Genomic DNA, 22,971 nt, shown 5'->3' on the forward strand with positions numbered 1-22,971 from the left:
TATTAGGATCGCAAGCTACCTATCGGGTTTTAAAGCAAATGTTTTAATCATATGTGGAGTCAACTTACTAAAAAAGGAAACAAAGCAAGTATAAAATATTTTTAAAAAATAAGCTTTCAATTACATTGAAAATTTAAAAAAAAATAAAAATTAATTTATTTTACTTAATAAAACCATTTATGGCTCTTGAAGTGTATTTTATTTCTTATCACATTTTTAGTGTTTACAGCCTATTATTATAAAGGTTTTTTATTTGTTTTTTAATGGTATCTGTAGTGAATGAGTGAAGGCGGATGAATGGGGGTAAATGTTGTTTATTCTTTGTACCCTGTCCCTATCGTCCTTGTTCAGTTCTGTTGTGTTGAGTTTAGTCAGTCACGTCATATACCGGCTTGTATCGGTTTATGTACGTGTATATAAGGTGTGTGAGAACGTGGGTGATTGTATCAGTTTCGTCCAGTTCTTCTACAAGGTTTGTGTACGTTAGTTCTGGGTACTTTTAGACTGCAGATGTATCTTTGTTTGTGTACTAGTTTATATAATATATCTAAAACAACCTGTGTTATTTAGATAGTGTATTTAGTATTTAACTCTTTAAGTGTTAACGAGCCTTTGTTTTAATCAGTCTTGTTATCTAACCAGTTTGTGGATTTTCATCGTATATGTTGCGCTACGCACTGTATCACTTATTTAAGCGTGTCCGTGTGTTTATAACATTACCATTCAATCAAAGGTACTCTACTCCTTCCGTATTAAATATTAATTCATTTGGCCAGTTGTTGTTGTTTCACATGAAAGTATAATGCCCTAAAAAAATTCAAATCGTGATGCTGAGCATTCTTTTAAAGTCAGTGAAACGAATCCTTTTGGTATTTATCGTGTCATATCTGGGTACCCTCGATTCAGTGGTACCAATATATCTATTAAAACACCTTAACTTAGGCCATTATTATTCAGGATAATACAACCATAATAAAAGATTTGTTTACAGTTTCCTTATCTTACCTGACAGATCCGAGCAGAGAAATAGTCCATCCAAGTGTTGTTAATGCTGGTGGGGACTACACCGTGTCGTGTAACTCTGATCTGGCTGGAGTGCCAGGCAAGGGACAGAACCTAGGCTTGATAGCTATGTGTATCGGATGGACGAATGGAATAGACGAAATGGAATGTTTTGCAAGATACAGGGCCATCGACAGATCAATTTATATTGTAAGTTTCGGTTAAATGCATAGACAAACTAACGATTTATTGGGGGGGGGGGATTTGGCTGTAGGAACAAGGGGAGTTGTTTGAGCCTGTTGGAATGCCTCCATCATAATCCATCCACTCCCAATTTTCAATAACGAGAACGAGGCTGGGATTTGGAGCCGGCTAGATCACAGGATGCCCACAAGTCAATGTTAGTAGCTATAGCAAGAGAGGTCTGCAATGTTGAGATAATTAAACAAGATATAACGGTCGTTTACCCCGTAAAAAAATTGTTGACGTGTATCATGAGACTTTGCACCCAGCTAGACGATTAGAAATAAATGAACGTGTGCACTTTTTACTTTCTCGTATATACGAAGTATCGAGAAACTCTTGTAATCGTGCAGAAAAATCGAGATTTTTACAAATCTCGACGTTTTACACCTCACTGATACGGAAAAACATAATTTTGCAATCGTGTCCGTATGTCTGTGTGTGTGTGTGAGTGTGTGTGTGTGTGCGTGTGTGTGTGTGTGTGTGTGTAAACACAATAACTTGAGTACCGTTACAGCTAGGTTGATGAAATTTCATATATAAGTATTTTATCAAAATTGTAGATCCGTATCAATTTTTGAGCGATTTCCGATAACCGCAAGTGGTATTTTTTCTACTTTGAATTTTTCAAAAGCCTATAACTTGAGTACTATTTCCGATAGATAAATGAAATTTCACATGTTAGTAAAAGATCTAATTCTCTACCTTCTGTCACATTTTGAGTAATTTCCGTTGACCGGAAGTATTAATTTACGCTATTTCCTATTTCTCAAAAATGGAAAATAAATTTATAAAGTGCTAATAATATTCCGCAGTATTATGCATTTTTTATTTTGGCGTTCTCTTGGTGCTCAATTCTTTTTTTCTACGAGATTCTATTCTATTTTTAAAAGTTTAAGTAATTAAAAATCATGTCTATATTCCGAGTTGCCATCCCACGTAGATTTATATAAGAATATTCGAGAAAGTTTAGTGGAGATCACTCCCGGTTTATTTGATGCCTTCATTTCTCATGTAGCGAAAAGAATCCAACACAGCTCCTTCTTCTATGAGGCTCTGGAATTCTAAAGTAAAAGGTCCGGAAAAATATGATTACCGTGGTGTACCTGATAGAGATTCAGTCAATATCACAATGACGGCGACAAAGGTCAAACGACAAGAGTCTGGTATCTTTTGTTGTAACGCTTCTTACCAAGATTTGAATGACGATACTCGATTTATATCTAGATGCCAGACGATAACTGGTAAGTTATGTTTCCAGTTTGTCACAAGGTGGAATAAAAATACCAGTCTCATTTATCTACTTCAAAATTCTTTTAGTAAGGGCTAGACTAAAGAAATTTTGTGAAAGTATTTGCCAAATTTGACGATATCTTTTCTAGGGGGCAGGACAATCTATCCAAAATTTGATGTCTTTGTGATAGGGTCAGTGCATTTGACGGTGTATCTGCTAGTACATGTTCATGGGTACATTGACCCAGGGGGCATATGTTCATGGGTACATTAATCTCTTTCCGAATATTAAGCTCCAATTTTAAGCTCAATGGCAATGACGCACTCGTTCAGCATTAAATTCATCCAGGTGGAATTTTTTATTCAAACTGTCAAAAGCTTTTCCGAAGTCTACTATCGCCAGGTTATGGGGAGATGGCCATTCTAGGGAATGTTCAGTGATGTGGCCTGTGCTGGATCTGTCTTATCTAAAACCAGCAGATCTCGACGACGTTGTCGTAAAAATAATCGCTCAGTCTCTACAGGAAAATTCTTTTCTGAGGACTAAAAGATGAGAGAAGCTTTATCCATCTCCAGTTGCTGTATTTTGACAGGTCTATTTTTGGTCGCTTTACAAACTGGCCCGGTTTCCAGTAAGATTGGACAAAATTCTCATTTTTACATGACTGTTCTGGTAACGTTGAAGTCTACACATATGGCTAGTTCTGATAAACATTAAATACCGTCTGGACCAGCTGTTGAGCTTGTTTCCCTACACTTTATTGCTTTTACTATTTGCCGTAGTAATTAAAGCACTCGACTTCAACTTACCCATGTAGTCTTAGACATGAAGGGCAAAGATGATAATGCTTCATCGTTATGAAAGTCATTTATCGCTCATGAAATCTCTCATTGACAGTCGATCAATGGTTTATCAAATTTGTTTTATTTCCTTACTTTCAAAAAATTTAAAAGCTGCATCATTACAAAGCTAGTATTATTTGTTTTATTATAGTCTATCTTTTTCTTTTTTTGTTCGTTTGTTGGGTTAATGCGAATATTTTTTTTTCACAGACAAAGAAAGGCGTTCGAAGATTTCACTGGGTTTTATATCAGATAACTTTAATCTAATTTGAACGATATAATAAAACGTAAAAAAAATCTTTTTACAAGCTTTTATTTAACTCACTTCCTCGTCAGTTTGTCGTCAGTCATCAGTCTGTCTAGATCGAAACGCTCGAGCGAAAATTCGGACACTTCGAACTGACAAATTTGGTTCACAGTTGGCCCGAGTGACAAGACAATGCAATCTGAAATTAAATTTGACTTAATTGGATGACTAATTAAATTTTAATGAATTAATTAAAATTTTGACCAAATTTGTAGGCATGTCTATCCAACCACACCACACGCGTCATCACGTTCAATAGGCGCGTAAAGGTTTTTAGTCATGAAACTCTATTGTAAATATAAACATGTAAAGTACAAAAAAAAACTACCTAAAAATCGTTTTAATAAAAAGCTTTTATGTACTAATGCACTAAAAAGTAGAAAATAAATTATAGACTACTATTTAAATAACTAGAAAGAAAAGCGTGGGTCTCTTCCTAAACATTAGTAAAGGTATCCAATAGATACTAAAGTGACTCACACTGTTCTTTAAAGTTATTTAAATAGTAGTCTAAAATTGATTTTCTACTTTTTAGTGCATTAGTACACAAAAGCTTGTTATTAAAACGATTTTTAGGAAGTGTTTTTTTTTTAAATATGTTTTGGAATGCTAAGAAATAGTTTAAACAATTTAACTCGCTTTATTTAGTAAAATAAAATTTTAAGTTCTTCTTTAAACCCCCATTGCTTTTAAATGCTTAAAATTATAATTTTAAAAATAAATAAATGTGTCAATTTCTCCCGCTAGTTTTGTCCCTGGATACATTGACTCTGGACAATCACTGCACCAAGACGTTGCCTGAGTACCGTAGAGGTCACATCCAGAAACTAAGTGAACTAAACGTTGTCAGTTTCTGCAGGTAAACCCTGTCCACACATTCTGCAGGTAAACCCTGTCCACACATCCTGCAGGTAAAAACCGTCCACACATCCTGCAGGTAAACCCTGTCCACACATCCTGCAGGTAAACCCTGTCCACACATCCTGCAGGTAAAAACCGTCCACACATCCTGCAGGTAAACCCTGTCCACACATCCTGCAGGTAAACCCTGTCCACACATCCTGCAGGTAAAAACCGTCCACACATCCTGCAGGTAAACCCTGTCCACACATCCTGCAGGTAAACCCTGTCCACACATCCTGCAGGTAAACCCTGTCCACACATCCTGCAGGTAAAAACCTGTCCACACATCCTGCAGGTAAACCCTGTCCACACATCCTGCAGGTAAACCCTGTCCACACATCCTGCAGGTAAACCCTGTCCACACATCCTGCAGGTAAAACCTGTCCACTCATCCTGCAGGTAAAACCTGTCCACACATCCTGCAGGTAAAACCTGTCCACTCATCCTGCAGGTAAAACCTGTCCACTCATCCTGCAGGTAAAACCTGTCCATACACCCTGCAGGTACAACCTGTCCACACATTCTATACTTACATCCAGACCTTACTATTTTGAATCTAGACCTAATGACAGACCTCACCCCTATTCCCCACCCTCCACCCCCACCCTTCAGTAATCCAAAGGCCTATAGTCAGTGTATCCTGGATTCAAGACGTGATAGTCACACAGATCAGACATACATGGTCAAATTGTTCGAGAAACAATTTCCTAAAGAGTACGATCTTAAGCGTGCGGCATATCTGCTATGTACCAAAGGGACAACATACTGTAAGTAGACAAATGTTGTAAGTAGACAAAATTTGTTAGTAGACAAAACTTGTAAGTAGACAAAAGTTGTTAGTAGACAAAACTTGTAAGTAGACAAAAGTTGTTAGTAGACAAAAGTTGTTAGTAGACAAAAGTTGTTAGTAGACAAAACTTGTAAGTAGACAAAAGTTGTTAGTAGACAAAACTTGTAAGTAGACAAAACTTGTAAGTAGACAAAAGTTGTTAGTAAACAAAAGTTGTTAGTAGACAAAAGTTGTTAGTAGACAAAAGTTGTTAGTAGACAAAAGTTGTTAGTAGACAAAAGTTGTAAGTAGACAAAACTTGTAAGTAGACAAAAGTTGTTAGTAGACAAATGTTGTTAGTTGACAAAACTTGTAAGTAGACAAAAGTTGTTAGTAGACAAAAGTTGTTAGTAGACAAAGCTTGTAAGTAGACAAAAGTTGTTAGTAGACAAAACTTGTAAGTAGACAAAAGTTGTAAGTAGACAAAAGTTGTTAGTAGACAAAAGTTGTTAGTAGACAAAAGTTGTTAGTAGACAAAAGTTGTTAGTAGACAAAAGTTGTTAGTAGACAAAACTTGCAAGTAGACAAAAGTTGTTAGTAGACAAAAGTTGTTAGTAGACCAAACTTGTAAGTAGACAAAAGTTGTTAGTAGACAAAACTTGTAAGTAGACAAAAGTTGTTAGTAGACAAAAGTTGTTAGTAGACCAAACTTGTAAGTAGACAAAAGTTGTTAATAGACAAAAGTTGTTAGCAGACAAAAGTTATTAGTAGACTAAAGTTGTTAGTAGACAAAAGTTGTTAGTAGACAAAACTTGTAAGTAGACAAAAGTTGTTAGTAGACAAAACTTGTAAGTAGACAAAAGTTGTTAGTAGACAAAACTTGTAAGAAGACAAAAGTTGTTAGTAGACAAATGTTGTTAGTTGACAAAACTTGTAAGTAGACAAAAGTTGTTAGTAGACAAAAGTTGTTAGTAGACAAAGCTTGTAAGTAGACAAAAGTTGTTAGTAGACAAAACTTGTAAGTAGACAAAAGTTGTAAGTAGACAAAAGTTGTTAGTAGACAAAAGTTGTTAGTAGACAAAAGTTGTTAGTAGACAAAAGTTGTTAGTAGACGAAAGTTGTTAGTAGACAAAAGTTGTTGGTAGACAAAAGCGGTAAGCAGAAATAACAAAATCTGTAAGTAGTTGTTTGTTTAAGTATGTTTGCAAGTAGACAAAGATTATAAGCACATCACGACACAGTACACCGATGTAAACATTTTTGTATTTGAATGTTTAGTTCTTGCTCTCATATGAGGTGAGGTTCTAAACTAACTATAAACTCAACACTTACTGGAAATAACAATCTATACAAAAACAAAACAAAGATGTCATGAGTCATGTTACAAAAATGTGATGTCATGAGTCATGTTACAAGATGTCATGTCATGGCTCAGTGTTACAAGATGTCATGTCATGGCTCAGTGTTACAAGATGTCATGTCATGGGTAGGTCAGTGTTCCAAAGATGTCATGTCATGGGTCTGTGTTACAAGATGTCATGTCGTGGGTCAGTGTTACAAGATGTCATGTCATGGGTCAGTGTTACAAGATGTCATGTCATGGGTCAGTGTTACAAGATGTCATGTCATGGGTCAGTGTTACAAGATGTCATGTCATGGGTCAGTGTTACATGATGTCATGTCATGGGTCAGTGTTACAAGATGTCATGGGTCAGTGTTACAAGATGTCATGGGTTAGTGTTACAAGATGTCATGGGTCAGTGTTACAAAATGTCATGTAATTGACAACTACTCAACACGTGTCTTGTAGAAATATTTTAAAGTGTGTACACAATTGACCAGTGTTGTCAGATGTCATTACTTCATGCAGTGTCAAAGTTCGCTTCATTTGACTACAAAGTTTTAATTGACTGCGAGATGTCCGCTGACATTGACCAATGCGAGATCGAAGCCACCTCGGCCGAGAGATTACAAAACTTAACGGCCGCCTTTGCCTCCAACAACCAAGCGAATATCGAGAAACATTCATGCAAGTGGGTTCATTCTTTTTGTTTCTTTACTTTCAATCTAAAATAAGAGATTTCAGAATTCTTTCCCCAGGAAGGTTTATTGTTTTTGTTCTCATACTATTTCTTGATTTTTTAAAAATATGGCTTAAACGATTGACAAACATACTAAAAGTGTAATATTTTGTATGTGGCATTTTTCTCAACTTTAACAGATTTAAAATGATTTTATCAAACTACAACTACCTTTTTTAACGTCTGTCTTCATGTCTGTCATCACTTTTTTCATAATAACTGTCGTCATGTCTATGGTTATGTTAAATTTTTTTGACTGCCTTTAATGCACCACTACCGCAAGTTTTTGTAACAAAGTATAGATCTAGGTCAAAGTGTAAAATCAATGCATCTTGATAAAAAACATTAAAATTAGACAAGAATCCATAAAGTATATCCAAATGGAACCAAACCTCTAACATGTTCCCTGTTTCTGTTCCCCAGACTGTCAGTAGACTACATGAAGTGTATCCAAGCCCAGTACACCAAATGGAACCAAACCTCTAACATGTTCCCTGTTTCTGTTCCCCACACTGTCACTAGACTACATGAAGTGTATCCTAGCCCTGTAAACCAAACGGAACCAAACCTCTAACATGTTCCCTGTTTCTGTTCCCCAGACTGTCACTAGACTACATGAAGTGTATCCAAGCCCAGTACACCAAATGGAACCAAACCTCTAACATGTTCCCTGTTTCTGTTCCCCAGACTGTCACTAGACTACATGAAGTGTATCCAAGCCCAGTACACCAAATGGAACCAAACCTCTAACATGTTCCCTGTTTCTGTTCCCCAGACTGTCACTAGACTACATGAAGTGTATCCAAGCCCAGTACACCAAATGGAACCAAACCTCTAACATGTTCCCTGTTTCTGTTCCCCAGACTGTCACTAGACTACATGAAGTGTATCCAAGCCCAGTACACCAAATGTAATAAGAATTTTGAGGACTTTTTTATCTATCAGTTTGCTCGCCTTGGCCAGTAAGTTACATCAATTACATCTAGCTGATTTATTTCGCTTAACATGGAAATTTACGATTTGTTTTTGGGGGAGATTTCAAACGTTTTCATGAAAAACAAATTTTCTCTACTTTACCTTAGCGTCCAATGTTTGTATCTTGACTTATCTTAGCGTCCAATGTTTGTATCTTGACTTACCCAAGCGTCCAATGTTTGTATCTTGACTTATCTTAGCGTCCAATGTTTGTATCTTGACTTACCCCAGCGTCCAATGTTTGTATCTTGACTTATCTTAGCGTCCAATGTTTGTATCTTGGCTTACCCAAGCGTCCAATGTTTGTATCTTGACTTATCTTAGCGTCCAATGTTTGTATCTTGACTTACCCCAGCGTCCAATGTTTGTATCTTGACTTACCACAGTGTCCAATGTTTGTATCTTGACTTACCCCAGCGTCCAATGTTTGTATCTTGACTTACCTCAGCGTCCAATGTTTGTATCTTGACTTACCTTAGCGTCCAATGTTTGTATCTTGACTTATCTCAGCGTCCAATATTTGTATCTTGACTTACCTCAGCGTCCAATGTTTGTATCTTGACTTACCTTAGCGTCCAATGTTTGTATCTTGACTTATCTCAGCGTCCAATGTTTGTATCTCGCCTTGACCAGATTCTAACGGTTTGTTTCTCAGAGACTGTCTATTGGAGCACCAGTTTTACAACAAGTTGATTCTCACAGAAAAGTGCACGTCACTATCACGCTCAACCAACGGGGCGTGGTCAGTCGGAACAGGGGCGTGGTCTATCAGGACAAGGGCGTGGCTGATGTTTGCTGTAGCCTTTGTTAATAGTGTAGGACGTGTCCATATGCTCAAATAAAATCTGGCTTGTTTAGTTCTTTGCTATCTTCTGTAGCTGGGTGCAACAAAATATGTTTAGAAAATGTTTTTATTTTTAAGTATTATCTAGGAAAACATTAAAAAGTTTAATCTCTAAATAAACATGGACCAGGATTTTTATAATTTTTTTAAGCCTCTTTGGGGAAAACGTTAACAAGTTTAAGCAGTTAATTATTGTTTACTTGATTTTTAATTGATGCATTGTTTAATTTATCCTGACAATTACATTTTGGACTGGTGTCGGTTAGCTGTTGAGTGAAATAGCTATCTGTTAGTATTGTGTCACGTGACCGTAGGACAGTATTGTGTCACGTGATCGTATGACAGTATTGTGTCAAGGTCACTTGGACAATACTGAAAGTGTGCTGCTGTAGTGTTGCAGATGGTGTTCAATAGGAAATAAAAAAGAGCAAGTCTTAGAGCAGGGTACCGATGTTGTCAGACAAAAGTCTTAGAGCAGGGTACCGATGTTGTCAGACAAAAGTCTTAGAGCAGGGTACCGATGTTGTCAGACAAAGTCTTAGAGCAGGGTACCGATGTTGTCAGACAAATGTCTTAGAGCAGGGTACCGATGTTGTCAGACAAAAGTCTTAGAGCAGGGTACCGATGTTGTCAGACAAAAGTCTTAGAGCACCAAGTTTGTCTAACAACTGTCAACATGTTTGTCTGACATCTGTCAACAAGTTTGTCTGACATCTGTCAACAAGTTTGTCTGAAATCTGTCAACAAGTTTGTCTGAAATCTACATTATTTTAGTTACTTTAATTACAGACTTCTTACAACTAGCCCCACTGGGTATTACTCTCTATTCTAGGTTATGGTATGGTACTAGGATAAAGGAAATTTTGGACCGTAGTATTTCAATAGTTCCCACACTGCCTATCAGACTACACCATCAATGGCTTTTTCAGTCTATAAAACTAATCTAGTAAGGAGATCCACTCTTAAACAGCAGCAGGGCGTAAGATTTCCAACCCAAGTTCTAAATGCAAGTCTTACGTGGTATCAACTGTCTTGCAATTTAATAGTTAGTAAATGTTAAGAGTTGTTTGATTCCAAAGAAATTAGACCTTAACAAATAGATTTGACTGATCTACCTAAAAATACATTTTTCTGACCAGAACAATCAAAATCACAAACTAGATCTACATCTAGATACGCTTTTGATACAAGAGTGCGCACCTAATTTACTACGAGAACATTTTAGCGCGTGTTTGCATCGTGATTTTACGTTCGATATAAAATAAACAATAAATCTTGAAAAAGTTTTGGATTTGCGGCAGATGGAGAATAGCCATTAACATGGAGCTGATTTTAATTAAAATAACATGGATCTGATTGAATTTACAATAACGTTGCTGTTTAGCTGGCCTGTGGCAGTTCAAAGTAAATAGCGGTGTACATGTTGGTCTTTAAATAAACTGTGATTCCTAGCACAACAAAAGTAGAGATGTAGATCTAGATCAAGACATTTAATATTAACTGTGATTTAAATCTGTCATAGATCTAGATCTAGTACAATATAAGGTAATCTATCGCTTTAGCGTAATCAATTCGGCCGTCACTAGTAATGTAGGGATAAGGTAACTAATAAATATGGCTTAAATATATTTTTGCATATTTAACTAAAATACTAAAGATAATTGAATATTAAACCACATTTAAGGTTTAAATCAATAAAAATGTCAGGAAATTAAAGTTTAACAACGATGTTACAGATACTAAATTTGCTATTAAAAACAGCGGCCATCTTAAGAAAATATTATTTTGAGCCATTTCCCTTTAATTTCTATTTGTATGGAAATGTATTGATGTTTGCTATTAAATAGGTTAGTCTTGTGTTTAAATACAAAGCATGCGTTTTTTTTTAAATTCTGCCCTTTAAACAATTTAACTGACTGACAATAAACATCAGTTCTAGAATTATTATTATGAGATGCAATTTTTATACATCAAGATACTCCCTATTTTTATAGAGCTACCACTACATATCTAATGTTTATTTAAATATTAGTTTGAGTTCATTCTTATTGTTTGTGTTATTGTTTGTTTGCTATTTTCATTATTTTCATGCTTTTTTTCCTTTAATTAGTGATTTAATCATAAATGACGTCCCGGTTTTTTGACCTCTCTTCACCTTAACCCCCCCCCCCCCCCCCCATTTTCGCCGTCACGAAATAGTCGTAATGTCGAAAATTACCTTTTTGCCCTGTCTATTAAAAAGTCAAGCCATATCTCTAATGAAAATGATATTTTTAGCATTTTTGTATTAGGCGAAATACTTAACGTTTCACGTTTCTTACCCCTCCCACTTCCCGCGTAAAACGTCGTCTCAAAACCAGTTACTCCACCCCTTAAGTGTGCGATGTCATTTATGGTAGATGTCAAGTCCTATATACATTTTGAACAACCTTTGTTGTCAAAATGTTGATACCAAATACCCTAAATGAGTTATATGGGGTTGTCCATAAACGATGTCACATATGCAATGCTAATGTGACGTCATCTTACGCAGGGTGGTCGGGGAGGGAATGCGTGACGTCTATTTTGGAATCTTCTATAAAGCTGTGCTCAGTGAAAATGAGGAACATAAAGCGTTCGTTTTCATGCATACATTTGTTCATAACTATTGCATGCCTGTTATACTAAGCGGTGTTAGACAACTTCAGCACATCATCCCCGCCAAAAAGGGCCGGCCATTCAATGCCTACCGAGGAAAATAGGCCGCACTACATTGACTCCAAATGAAATAACTTCTGACAACAAGGCTCAAACCAAGTAGCTCCTGTCAACAATATTCGACAAGAGTCCAAGACAATTATTGACTTGCAGGTAAAATGGGAGAAATCGAAAATTGAAAGTTTGTCGCACCGGGCGACACTCGACCTCGCTACGCCACTGAGCTAATGTAAAGCCACAGCTCAGTATAGGCTTGAATTTAACATAAAATAGTGTTAGCAGTGGACAGCCTCTAAGACTGTGCATTAGGAGTACGGCCGTCGGCAAAACGCCAGAGTCCGACGATATCTGAACATCAATTTTGTCTTTTATGAAGTGCGGAGCACCTTTAAGACCTGAGCTTGGCCCCTGTTGACACCACCACTAGCGCCGTTTATGTCCACATATTAATCACACGTTTTGCGTGGAGCTTAATGGACAGACGTTTATAGGTGGGACCGGGAGCCTAAATGCATTTACCGAAGCCGCTGTGTCACGGGCATTTTAGAGCCGAACGTCTCATGGCAGAATGTTTCAGAAATTAAAAGCACGTGAATTTGTATAGTAGAGGGAGAACATCATGCCACTGTAATAAATTAAACACCAATATAATTCACCGAACTAAAGTCATTTAGATCTATTCGTCAGGTTAAATGTCGCTAAAGTCTCATCGCCATAGTCGTTTAGTGCCTGTTTTGATTTTTTTTAATTACGCGGTATCTTTCTTAAACATTAGCCTAATGACAAATGACGTCACGCGCGCCGCGAACTTTGTGACGTTGTGCTTAGTGGGGGATGAAACGGCGTGGTTGAGAAAAATGACGTATTTCTTTTTTTTAACAGACGAATAAGTGATAGATTCTAATTTTCCTACGAACTATACGTTGATCTAGTTTTTTTTTAGAGGGAGATATAACTATATTTTGATGGGCGGTTTATATATAATCTCAATATATTCTGATCTACTACTATTCATACGGCAACTATTATACTCGTGAGGAGGACGGGAATCACTCTTATGTTCCGCAGACACTAATTAACAATGTCAACAACTTAGTTTATGAAATAACATGAACTTTATTAACACACACTTATAGATCATTTTCACAATATCAAATAATACGTCCGTCTTCTACTATATCTAACCCCCAACTAACTCCACTGCTGCGTCTTACGTCATCGGTACATTGTCGCACCATGCTCACGTCACACTCACGCCACACATATTTTATTGAACACGCGCACAATACTCTCGCACCAAATCGTCTACCGTCAAGTTCGTACCGTCCTTAGTAACCTCTACTCGTCTAGTCTATTTCTATTATATCTACGCTATGACACATATAGTGGGTATTTTTTTTTGTAATAATGGATGGTGGGGAGGGGTAAACATTGCCTACTGAAGAAATCAAAAACTGATGAAAGCAGAAGGCAAAAAAAAAAAAAAAACAACCATGTGGTATTCATATGTAACTAATTAAAATTTGAACCTATTTTAAAAAACACAATTATCTTAATTCAGAAAAAGTGTAGGCCTAAGACTAATGTCTACAGACAAAATAAACAACTAGGCTTAATTAAATGGATCCCCCATAAATGACGTCATACTTCTCCCAACAATTTCCCTCTCACCCAATAGTTACTAAAAGCAAGATGATGATTTAATATCATATCGCAGTTCTACTATACCCGAACCCTTAATCACAACTTCTAACGAAAACGATTATATTCTTCATCATTTTTGAAAAAAATATTTTACACCGTCCCATATTTTGAGTCCAACGTCATTTATGAGGAATATGGACGACCTAATAATTGACAAGTTAAGTGGTCATCCATAAATGACGTCACGCTTGTTTTGACGATTTTTACCTCCCCCCCCCCCTCCGTCACACGTCGTCACAAAAAGTCAGACCCCCCAAAATGACGTCACACATCAGCCTACAAACCCCCCCCCCCCCATCAAAATTGCAGTTGATTTTTTTTTAACATCGATATTTTTCCAAAATCTTGTCTGAAATATGTCAAAATACAGTATTTTAATTCGTTTTCTAACATTTCTTATCTATAAAGCAAAAGTGTGACGTCGCACCGTCTGAACCCCCCTCCCCCCTCCCCCTCATCGTCACAAAATTACCGACCCCTCCCCCCCTACGATTGTGACGTCATTTATGGACGACCCCTAATCAGTACAAAAGGGTTTAGTAAATGTTGGACCTTCCAACATTTTTTTTTGAGATCTTGGATGTACATACATACATAGCCTTCATTTCACTTGAAAATGAAATTAAAGATAAGAAGACGGCCCTCTGTCTTACTTATATTAAACAAGACAGGTATGTATATTAAACAACAAAGTCAACACAATATACATGCGAATAGACATTTTTATCCAGGGAAACTACTCTAAATTTTATTTGGAAAGATGGCCGCTGTTTTTTTCTACTAATATTTATCTCAAACACCTAGTTTAAAGTTAGTTTCATGTTATTTAAATTATTTTGGTCGCTGTTTGCTATTTTAAATCAATTATCTGTGATATTTTGTAAAATTTGACTTAAATAAACTTATTTAAACAAATATATTCATCAGCTACCTCTCCCGCACATTACTACTGCAGCCGAATTGATTACGCTAAAGCGATAGATTACCCAATATAATTAGGTGCGTAGATCTAGATATATAACTTTATATAGATCTAAATTGTGTTTCTATTCAAATTCAACACAAATATATTAACTATCACTCTAACGTTGAAACTGGAACAAATCGAAAAAAAGCTTTAAACCTTTAGCCTAAACACCTATTGTAACTTTACAAGAACAATGACTTCCCAATATCTGTGCGACAAATGCTAATAGTAACCTCAGTACTTTGATGTCAAATATGGCGGCGTTTTACAAGGACACCGAGCTCACGAGAATCCACCATTATGTAGACATGGATACAAGTTTAAAACCTTTTGACTTCACAGCGGCCGTAAAAATAACTAAATTGAAACTTAAGCCTAAATATATTCAGAAATGTAATATTTTTAGAATCAACGTTATAAACGTTGCAATTTCGGAGAACTTGAAAATAAATTCTGTATTTAAAACTACATTTATCTTTATTTTAATCAATCCTGGTTAATAAAAAAGATGTTTCACAATGTAAGATAAACATTCATTGATTGTTTAGAAATTCCGTGATTGATTTTTATTTTTAGTTTATGTTTTAGTTTATGTTGAAATTGTCACGTGAAAACCAAATAGCTTTTGCCTTTTTAAAAACGAAATTGTGTTTCATTACCGAAAATATAAACGTCAAATACATCCACCCAAAAAACAAAACAATCAGGATTTTAATAACATATTAAATTTAATTACACCATTCTAGATTTTTACAATATTAATGGGCTACCAAATAACTTCCAGCCTATTCTCGATTGGGTCCAATTTTTAAATGTATGCAATTAGTCAAAATATGAAGGTACGTCACTAAATTTTCTACACTTATTCACACTAAAATGTTGACCCAAAAAAGGCATTAATGATTTCAGCAGCACCCTTGGTTAATAAATGCAGGATTCTGACCTTCATATTGGAACTTTTGGTGTGGAAAATAAATGCAGTAGTCTTACCTTCTCTTTAGATCTTTTGACGTGGAAACTTTATGCAAGAATCTAACCTTATTATTGGAACTTTTGGTGTGGAAAATAAATGCAGGAGTCTGAGCATCTTACTACAACTTGTGTTATATCCGACGTGTTCAATATATTTGATTTATAAAAAATATGTTGATTTTTAACCAACTGCTTGTCTTATCTCACAGTGACAGATCCAAACAGAAAAATAGTCCATCCAAGTGTTGTTAACGTAGGTGGGGACTACATCGTGTCATGTAACGCTGACCTCCTTGAAATACCAAGACAGAATCTTGGCTTGTTGGCTATGACTATCGGATGGTCAAATGGCATAGATGAACTAAAAAGTTATGCAAGATTCAGATTTTTCAAACCTTATATTTATATTGTAAGTAGTTTTTTAAACATAATAAGGGGATTTAGGACTTTGTTAAGATAAATAAAACAATAATTTATTCAAAAACATGTGCGTTGGATATATAAAAATAAAATAAGATTGATATTTTAAAATAAAAAGAAATGAATAGGTAGCTAAAATATTTAATAGATTTTTTGAGTGACACGCGCGTTTAAAAATATATAAGTAAGCTCGTTTTATATTACGTTTTTTCTTTACATTTTTCCTTCAAAATACAATAAAAATCAGTGCAATAAATAACTCCTAAAGTTCTTTAATTTAAAATAATTGTAAGTTTAAAATTACGAGAGGCTGAATGTGTTAAAGTATTTGTCCTAAAAAATGCATCAGTGGTATAATTCGGAACTAACTTTTCTATTGTACCTCAAGAATATTTAAATAGGTTTCATTTTTAGAAATATGACAGGCAGGTACCTAAGGTAAAACAAAGACTGAGATAATAACCTTAAACCACCAACAATCGCACCAGAAAAACCAACCAAGTGACTGATTTAAATGCAGTCCTAATACATGTTCCACATCTCACGTGATAGCTTAATGCGTACCTACCTGTCCTAATCTGTATCAGGGACATTTGTGCAGTAAAACTAGTTCTTTTTTACCCTAAATCTACATGTCTTGTGTGCATTTATTTCTCATGTAGCGAGAAGAGACTGACGTGCCGCCTTCAGTTAAAAAGTTTTGGACATTTAAAGTAAGAGCCCCGGATACAGTGGATAAAGACCGTTTACCTGATCCTTACTCGGTTCATATCTCACTGACGGCTACAAATGTCAAGCGACAAGAGTCTGGTATATTTTGCTGCAACGCTTCTTACCAGGATATGTCTTTTGATAATCAGTTTCCTTTTCTTTGCCAACACATAAAAGGTAAGTTATGTTTATACTTTTGTCACAAAGGTTACTACATAGTAGATTATGACATTTGAACACCCTAATAAGTAAATGATAATCTATATCTATAAAAGCAAGCTGAATTCTGTCCAGTTGTTCCTCACACATTTGATCGGGAAAGTCTTGAAGGTAATGTTCTTGCCAACAACGATATTAAACTTCAGTCCAACGTGAAAATGACAGCGATCTCAATATTTAAGTAACCGGCCTAAGCCAAATATAAACTACACATTTTTTAAGGGCTTGAATTTATATCACTTGCAAATGCTCCACTAACTTAATATTTGTTAGGAATACTAGACTAGACGTTAACCTTGGAAAACTCTAGGTTTCGGGGTAATCGATAAATAAATAAAATCGATAATAAATCGATAAACGTTTGACGATTTGTATCTTTTTACTCCTCTTCCCACTGCATAAATGACGTCACGTTTGTTTGATAATTTTTATCTTTCCTATCCCTTTTCCAACCGTAACACATTGTCACAAAAAGTCAGACCTCACATTTAAAAAGACGTCACACCTCAGGCAACATGTGATTGGCTTTTAAAAACACCGATTTCGGCTGGGCTACGGTCTGTTAGTACTATCATTTTATATGCTGAGATCAGAAAAAGGGTGAACTCTTCTTCACCTGCCTCGTGAAGTCTCAGACAATGTTTTTTTTTTGTTTTTTAAAACATCGATTTCCGTTGAGCATGTGTTTGACACCACTTACTCTTCATATGCTTCGATTACAAAAACTTATTAACTCTACCTCAACTGCCCAATGTCTTGCCACGTCCTAAATGGTAACTTTATCATTTACATCCGAAACAAAATTACACATCAGCTTATAATAGTTACATGTTTTTGTCTTACGAAAACATCGATTTCTTGCTATAACATTTTCAGAGCTCAAACCTCGTTTGAATAATAAATTAATAGATTATTAAAACTAACGTCAAACTAATAATAATAATAAATTAGAACCTATCGCGTGTGTTGTGATTTCCCACTGTGCATTAAAAAAATAACAGAAAACTGAATAAAATAGAAAGCAGAATTATATGATGTCTTTCGAACCCGTACCACCAGCGTCGTAACTATTACACTATCATCTCGGCCAGCTGGGTTCATTCCATTGGGTGGAAATTTACTGGGTTATATTTTACTTAGAGCCAGCGTAAGAAGGTTGAGTTACGCGAATATTATTTGAAATTGAATTATGTCACAATTTAGCCAATGTTAATTTACTGCACACAAAATTAAACGAAGAAAACATTTGGATGAGAATTCCTTATATACTTAACTGATTAAAAATAAATGTGTACATTAGTAAAGAATGGCTAATAAAATATAAGGTTTGATTCATGACTGGTGAAAACAAAGCAAAGACGTCACACATAAAAGAAATAGCCTAAATCAATAGCGCACAATTATGTGCAATTTCTGAATCACACGGCTATTTGATTATTCAACAGGCAGGAATATACTGTGTACTAAAGGAAGCGATAATTGAGAATGAAACGTTAAATGCGTTCTAATGTATTATTATATTTCGCTTAAAACTTTAATAGTTCATTTATTTATTATATGTTTTAGGTACCAACAATATTATCAATTTTCATAAGGATACTCTTTACAGAATTTCTGATACGAGAATATTAAGAAATAATTATTTTAATTTATTTTATCAATAAAAACACTATTTACTAATTATTTCTACACCTGAGGAACATTCATGTCTTTTGTCGAAAAAAAATTAATTACAAAAATATAGAATACAGCAATGTTAACATTTGTTTAAATATGATACGTTTGAAAGAACATCTAGTTCTAGAATATTAATGAACCAGTTTGGTCATTTAATATGGTGTTTTGAAATGTATAATTATACAAATATATCTTTATTTTTCCTAATAATATGCCAATGTTATATTTGATGTGTGGAAGTAAACACGAACTCAACCTTTTCGTGTGGAACATAAATGCAGGAGTCTAATCTTCTTTTTGGATCTTTTGACGTGGAAAATTTATGCAATAAACGTACCTTCTTATTGGAACTTTTGGTGTGGAAAATAAAAGCAGGAGTCTGAGAGTCTTACTACAACTTATGATATCCCCGATTTTTTCGGTATATTTGATTTATAAAAATAATGTTGTTGATTTTTAACAAACTGCTTGTCTTATCTCACAGTGACAGATCTCAACAGAAAAATAGTCCATCCAAATGTTGTTAATGTAGGTGGGGACTACACCGTGTCATGTAACGCTGACCTCCTTGAAATCCCAAGACAGAATCTTGGCTTGTTGGCTATGACTATCGGATGGTCAAATGGCATAGATGAACTAAAGAGTTATGCAAGATTCAGATTTTTCAAACCTTATATTTTTATTGTAAGTAGTTTTTTAAACATAATAAGGGGATTTAGGACTTTATTAAGATAAATAAAACAATAATTTATTCAAAAACATAATAATAAACATATATGTGGGTTGGATATATAAAAATAAAATAAGATTGATATTTTAAAATAATAAACCGGGAGTGATCTCCCCTAAACTTTCTCGAATATTCTTATATAACTTGGAATGTAGACATGATTTTTAATTACTTAAACTTTTAAAAATAGAATAGAATCTCATAGAAAAAAACATTCGCACCAAACAAACGCCGAAACAAAATGTGCATAATAGTGCGCAATATTATTATTACTTTATAAATTTACTTGCGTTTTTTGAGAAATCGGAAATAGCGTAAATTAGTACTTCCGGTCAACGAAAATTACTCAAAATTTGAAAGAAGGTAGAGAATTAGATTTTTTACTTACATGTGAAATTTCGTTTATCTATCTTAAATAGTACTCAAGTTATCGGCTTTTGAAAAATTCAAAGTAGAAAAAGTACCACTTCCGGTTGTCGGAAATCGCTAAACATTTGATACGGATCTACGATTTTGATAAAATACTTATATACGAAATTTCATCAACCTAGCTGTAACGGTACTCAAGTTATCCTGTTTACACACAGACACACACACAGACAGACAGACAGACAGACACACAGACACACAGACATACGGGCAAGATTGCAAAATTATGTTTTTCCGTATCAGTGAGGTGAAAACGTCGAGATTTGCAAAAATCTCGATTTTTTTTTTTGCACGATTACAAGACTTTCTCCGTACTTCGTATATACGAGAAAGTAAAAAGAAATGAATAGGTCGCTAAAATATTTAAAAGATTTTTTGAAGTACACACGCGTTTAAAAATATATAAGTAAGGTCGTTTTATATTACGTTTTTTCTTTACATTTTTCCTTCAAAATACAATAAAAATCAGTGCAATAAATAACTCCTAAATTTCTTTAATTTAAAAAAAAATTGTAAGTTTAAAATTACGACAGGCTGAAGGTGTTAAAAATTTGCTCTAAAAAATGCATCAGTGGTATAATTCGGAACTAAATTTTCTATTGTACCTCAAGAATATTTAAATAGGTTTCATTTTTAGAAATATGACACGCAGGTACCTAAGGTAAAACAAAGACTTGGATGACAACCTCAAACCACCAACAATCGCACCAGAAAAACCAACCAAGTGACTGATTTAAATGCAGTCCTAATACATGTTCCACATCTCACGTGATAGCTCAATGCGTACCTACCTGTCCTAATCTGTATCAGGGTAATTTGTGCAGTAAAACTAGTTCTTTTTTACCCTAAATCTACATGTCTTGTGTGCATTTATTTCTCATGTAGCGAGAAGAGACTGACTTGCCGCCTTCAGTTAAAAAGTTTTGGACATTTAAAGTAAGAGCCCCGGATACAGTGGATAAAGACCGTTTACCTGATCCTTACTCGGTTCATATCTCACTGACGGCTACAAATGTCAAGCGACAAGAGTCTGGTATATTTTGCTGCAACGCTTCTTACCAGGATATGTCTTTTGATAATCAGTTTCCTTTTCTTTGCCAACACATAAAAGGTAAGTTATGTTTATACTTTTGTCACAAAGGTTACTACATAGTAGATTATGACATTTGAACACCCTAATAAGTAAATGATAATCTATATGTATAAAAGCAAGCTGAATTCTGTCCAGCTGTTCCTCACACATTTGATCGGGAAAGTCATGAAGGTAATGTTCTTGCCAACAACGATACTCAACTTCAATCCATCGTGAAAATAACAGCGATCTCAATATTTAAGTAACTGACCAAAGCCAAATATAAACTACACATTTTTTATGGGCTTGAATTTATATGACTTGCAAATGCTCTACTAACTTAATATTTGTTAAGCATACTAGACTAAACGTTAACCTTGGAAAACTCTAGGTTTCGGGGTACTCGATAAATAAATAAAATCGATAATAAATCGATAAATGTTTGACGATTTGTATCTTTCCACTCCTCTTTCCACAGCATAAATGACGTCACGTTCGTTTGACAATTTTTATCTTTCCTATCCCTTTCCAACCGTAACACATTGTCACAAAAAGTCAGACCTCACACTTAAAAAAACGTCACACCTCAGGCAACATGTGATTGGCTTTTAAAAACACCGATTTCGGCTGGGCTACGGTCTGGTAGTACTATAATTTTATATGCTGAGATCAGAAAAACGGGTGAACTCTTCTTCACCTGCCTCGTGAAGTCTCAGACAATGTTTTTTTTGTTTTTTAAAACATCGATTTTCGTTGAGCATGTGTTTGATCACACTTACTCTTCATATGCTTCGATTACAAAAACTTATTAACTCTATCTCAACTGCCCAGTGTTTTGCCAAGTCCTAAATGGTAACTTTATCATTTACATCCGAAACGAAATTACAAATCAGCTTATAATAGTTACATTTTTTTGTCTTATGAAAACACCGATTTCTTTCTATAACATTTTCTGAGCTCAAACCTCATTTGAATAATAAATGAATAAATTTTTAAAACTAACGTGAAACTAATAATAATAATTTAGAACCAATCGCGTGTGTTGTGATTTTCTACTTTGCATTAAAAAAAATAACATAAAAATAAAATAGAATTAAATAGAATTAAAAAGAATTAAAAAGCAGAATTATATGATGTCTTTCGAACTCGTACCACTAGCGTCGTAACTATTACACTATCATCTCGGCCAGCTGGGTTCATTCCATTGGGTGGAAATTTACTGGGTTATATTTTACTTAGAGCCAGCGTAAGAAGGTTGAGTTACGCGAATATTATTTGAAATTGAATTATATCACAATTTAGCCAATGTTAATTTACTGCAAACAAAATTAAACGAAGAAAACATTTGGATGAGAATTCCTTATATACTTAACTGATTACAAATAAATGTGTACATTAGTAAAGAATGGCTAATAAAATATAAGATTTGATTCATGACAGGTGAAAACAAAGCAAAGACGTCACATATTAAAAAATTGCCTAAATCAATAGCGCATAATTATGTGCAAATTCTGAATCACACGGCTATTTGATTATTCAACAGGCAGGAATATACTGTGTACTAAAGGAAGCGATAATTGAGAATGAAAAGTTAAATGCAATCTAATGTATTATTATATTTCGCTTAAAGCTTTAACAGTTCATTTATTTCTTATATATTTTAGGTACCAACAATATTTTCAATTTTCAAAAGAATACTCTTTACAGAATTTCTGATACGAGAATATTAAGAAATAATTATTTTAATTTATTTTATCAATAAAAACACTATTTACTAATTATTTCTACACCTGAGGAACATTCATGTCTTTTGTCGAAAAAAAATTAATTACAAAAATTTAGAATACAGCAATGTTAACATTTGTTTAAATATGATACGTTTGAAAGAACATCTAGTTATAGAATATTAATGAACCAGTTTGGTCATTTAATATGGTGTTTTGAAATGTATAATTATACAAATATATCTTTATTTTTCCTAATAATATGCCAATGTTATATTTGATGTGTGGAAGTAAACACGAACTCAACCTTTTCGTGTGGAACATAAATGCAGGAGTATGACCTTCTTATTGGAACTTATGATATGCCCGACGTGTTCGATATATTTGGATTATAAAAAAAATGTTGTTGATTTTTACAAGCTTTTATTTAACTCACTTCCTCGACAGTC

The 22,971-nt window shown here is 34.6% G+C and overlaps 1 protein-coding gene across 1 annotated transcript in view; it reads left to right on the top strand.

Moving 5' to 3' along the window:
• LOC131946830 (uncharacterized) overlaps positions 1-22,971 on the top strand; it is an 83,875-nt gene that overhangs the window by 1,952 nt on the left and 58,952 nt on the right. The window contains exons 2-3 of the mRNA XM_059307805.1: positions 1,013-1,212; positions 2,264-2,489. Of these exons, the coding sequence (XP_059163788.1) occupies positions 1,013-1,212; positions 2,264-2,489 (426 nt within the window). The remainder of the gene's footprint in view (positions 1-1,012; positions 1,213-2,263; positions 2,490-22,971) is intronic.

The sequence above is a fragment of the Physella acuta genome, unplaced genomic scaffold, assembly GCF_028476545.2.
Source record: "Physella acuta isolate Inbredline_101_S28 unplaced genomic scaffold, ASM2847654v3 ptg000054l, whole genome shotgun sequence".
NCBI classification, from domain to species: Eukaryota; Metazoa; Mollusca; class Gastropoda; family Physidae; genus Physella; species Physella acuta.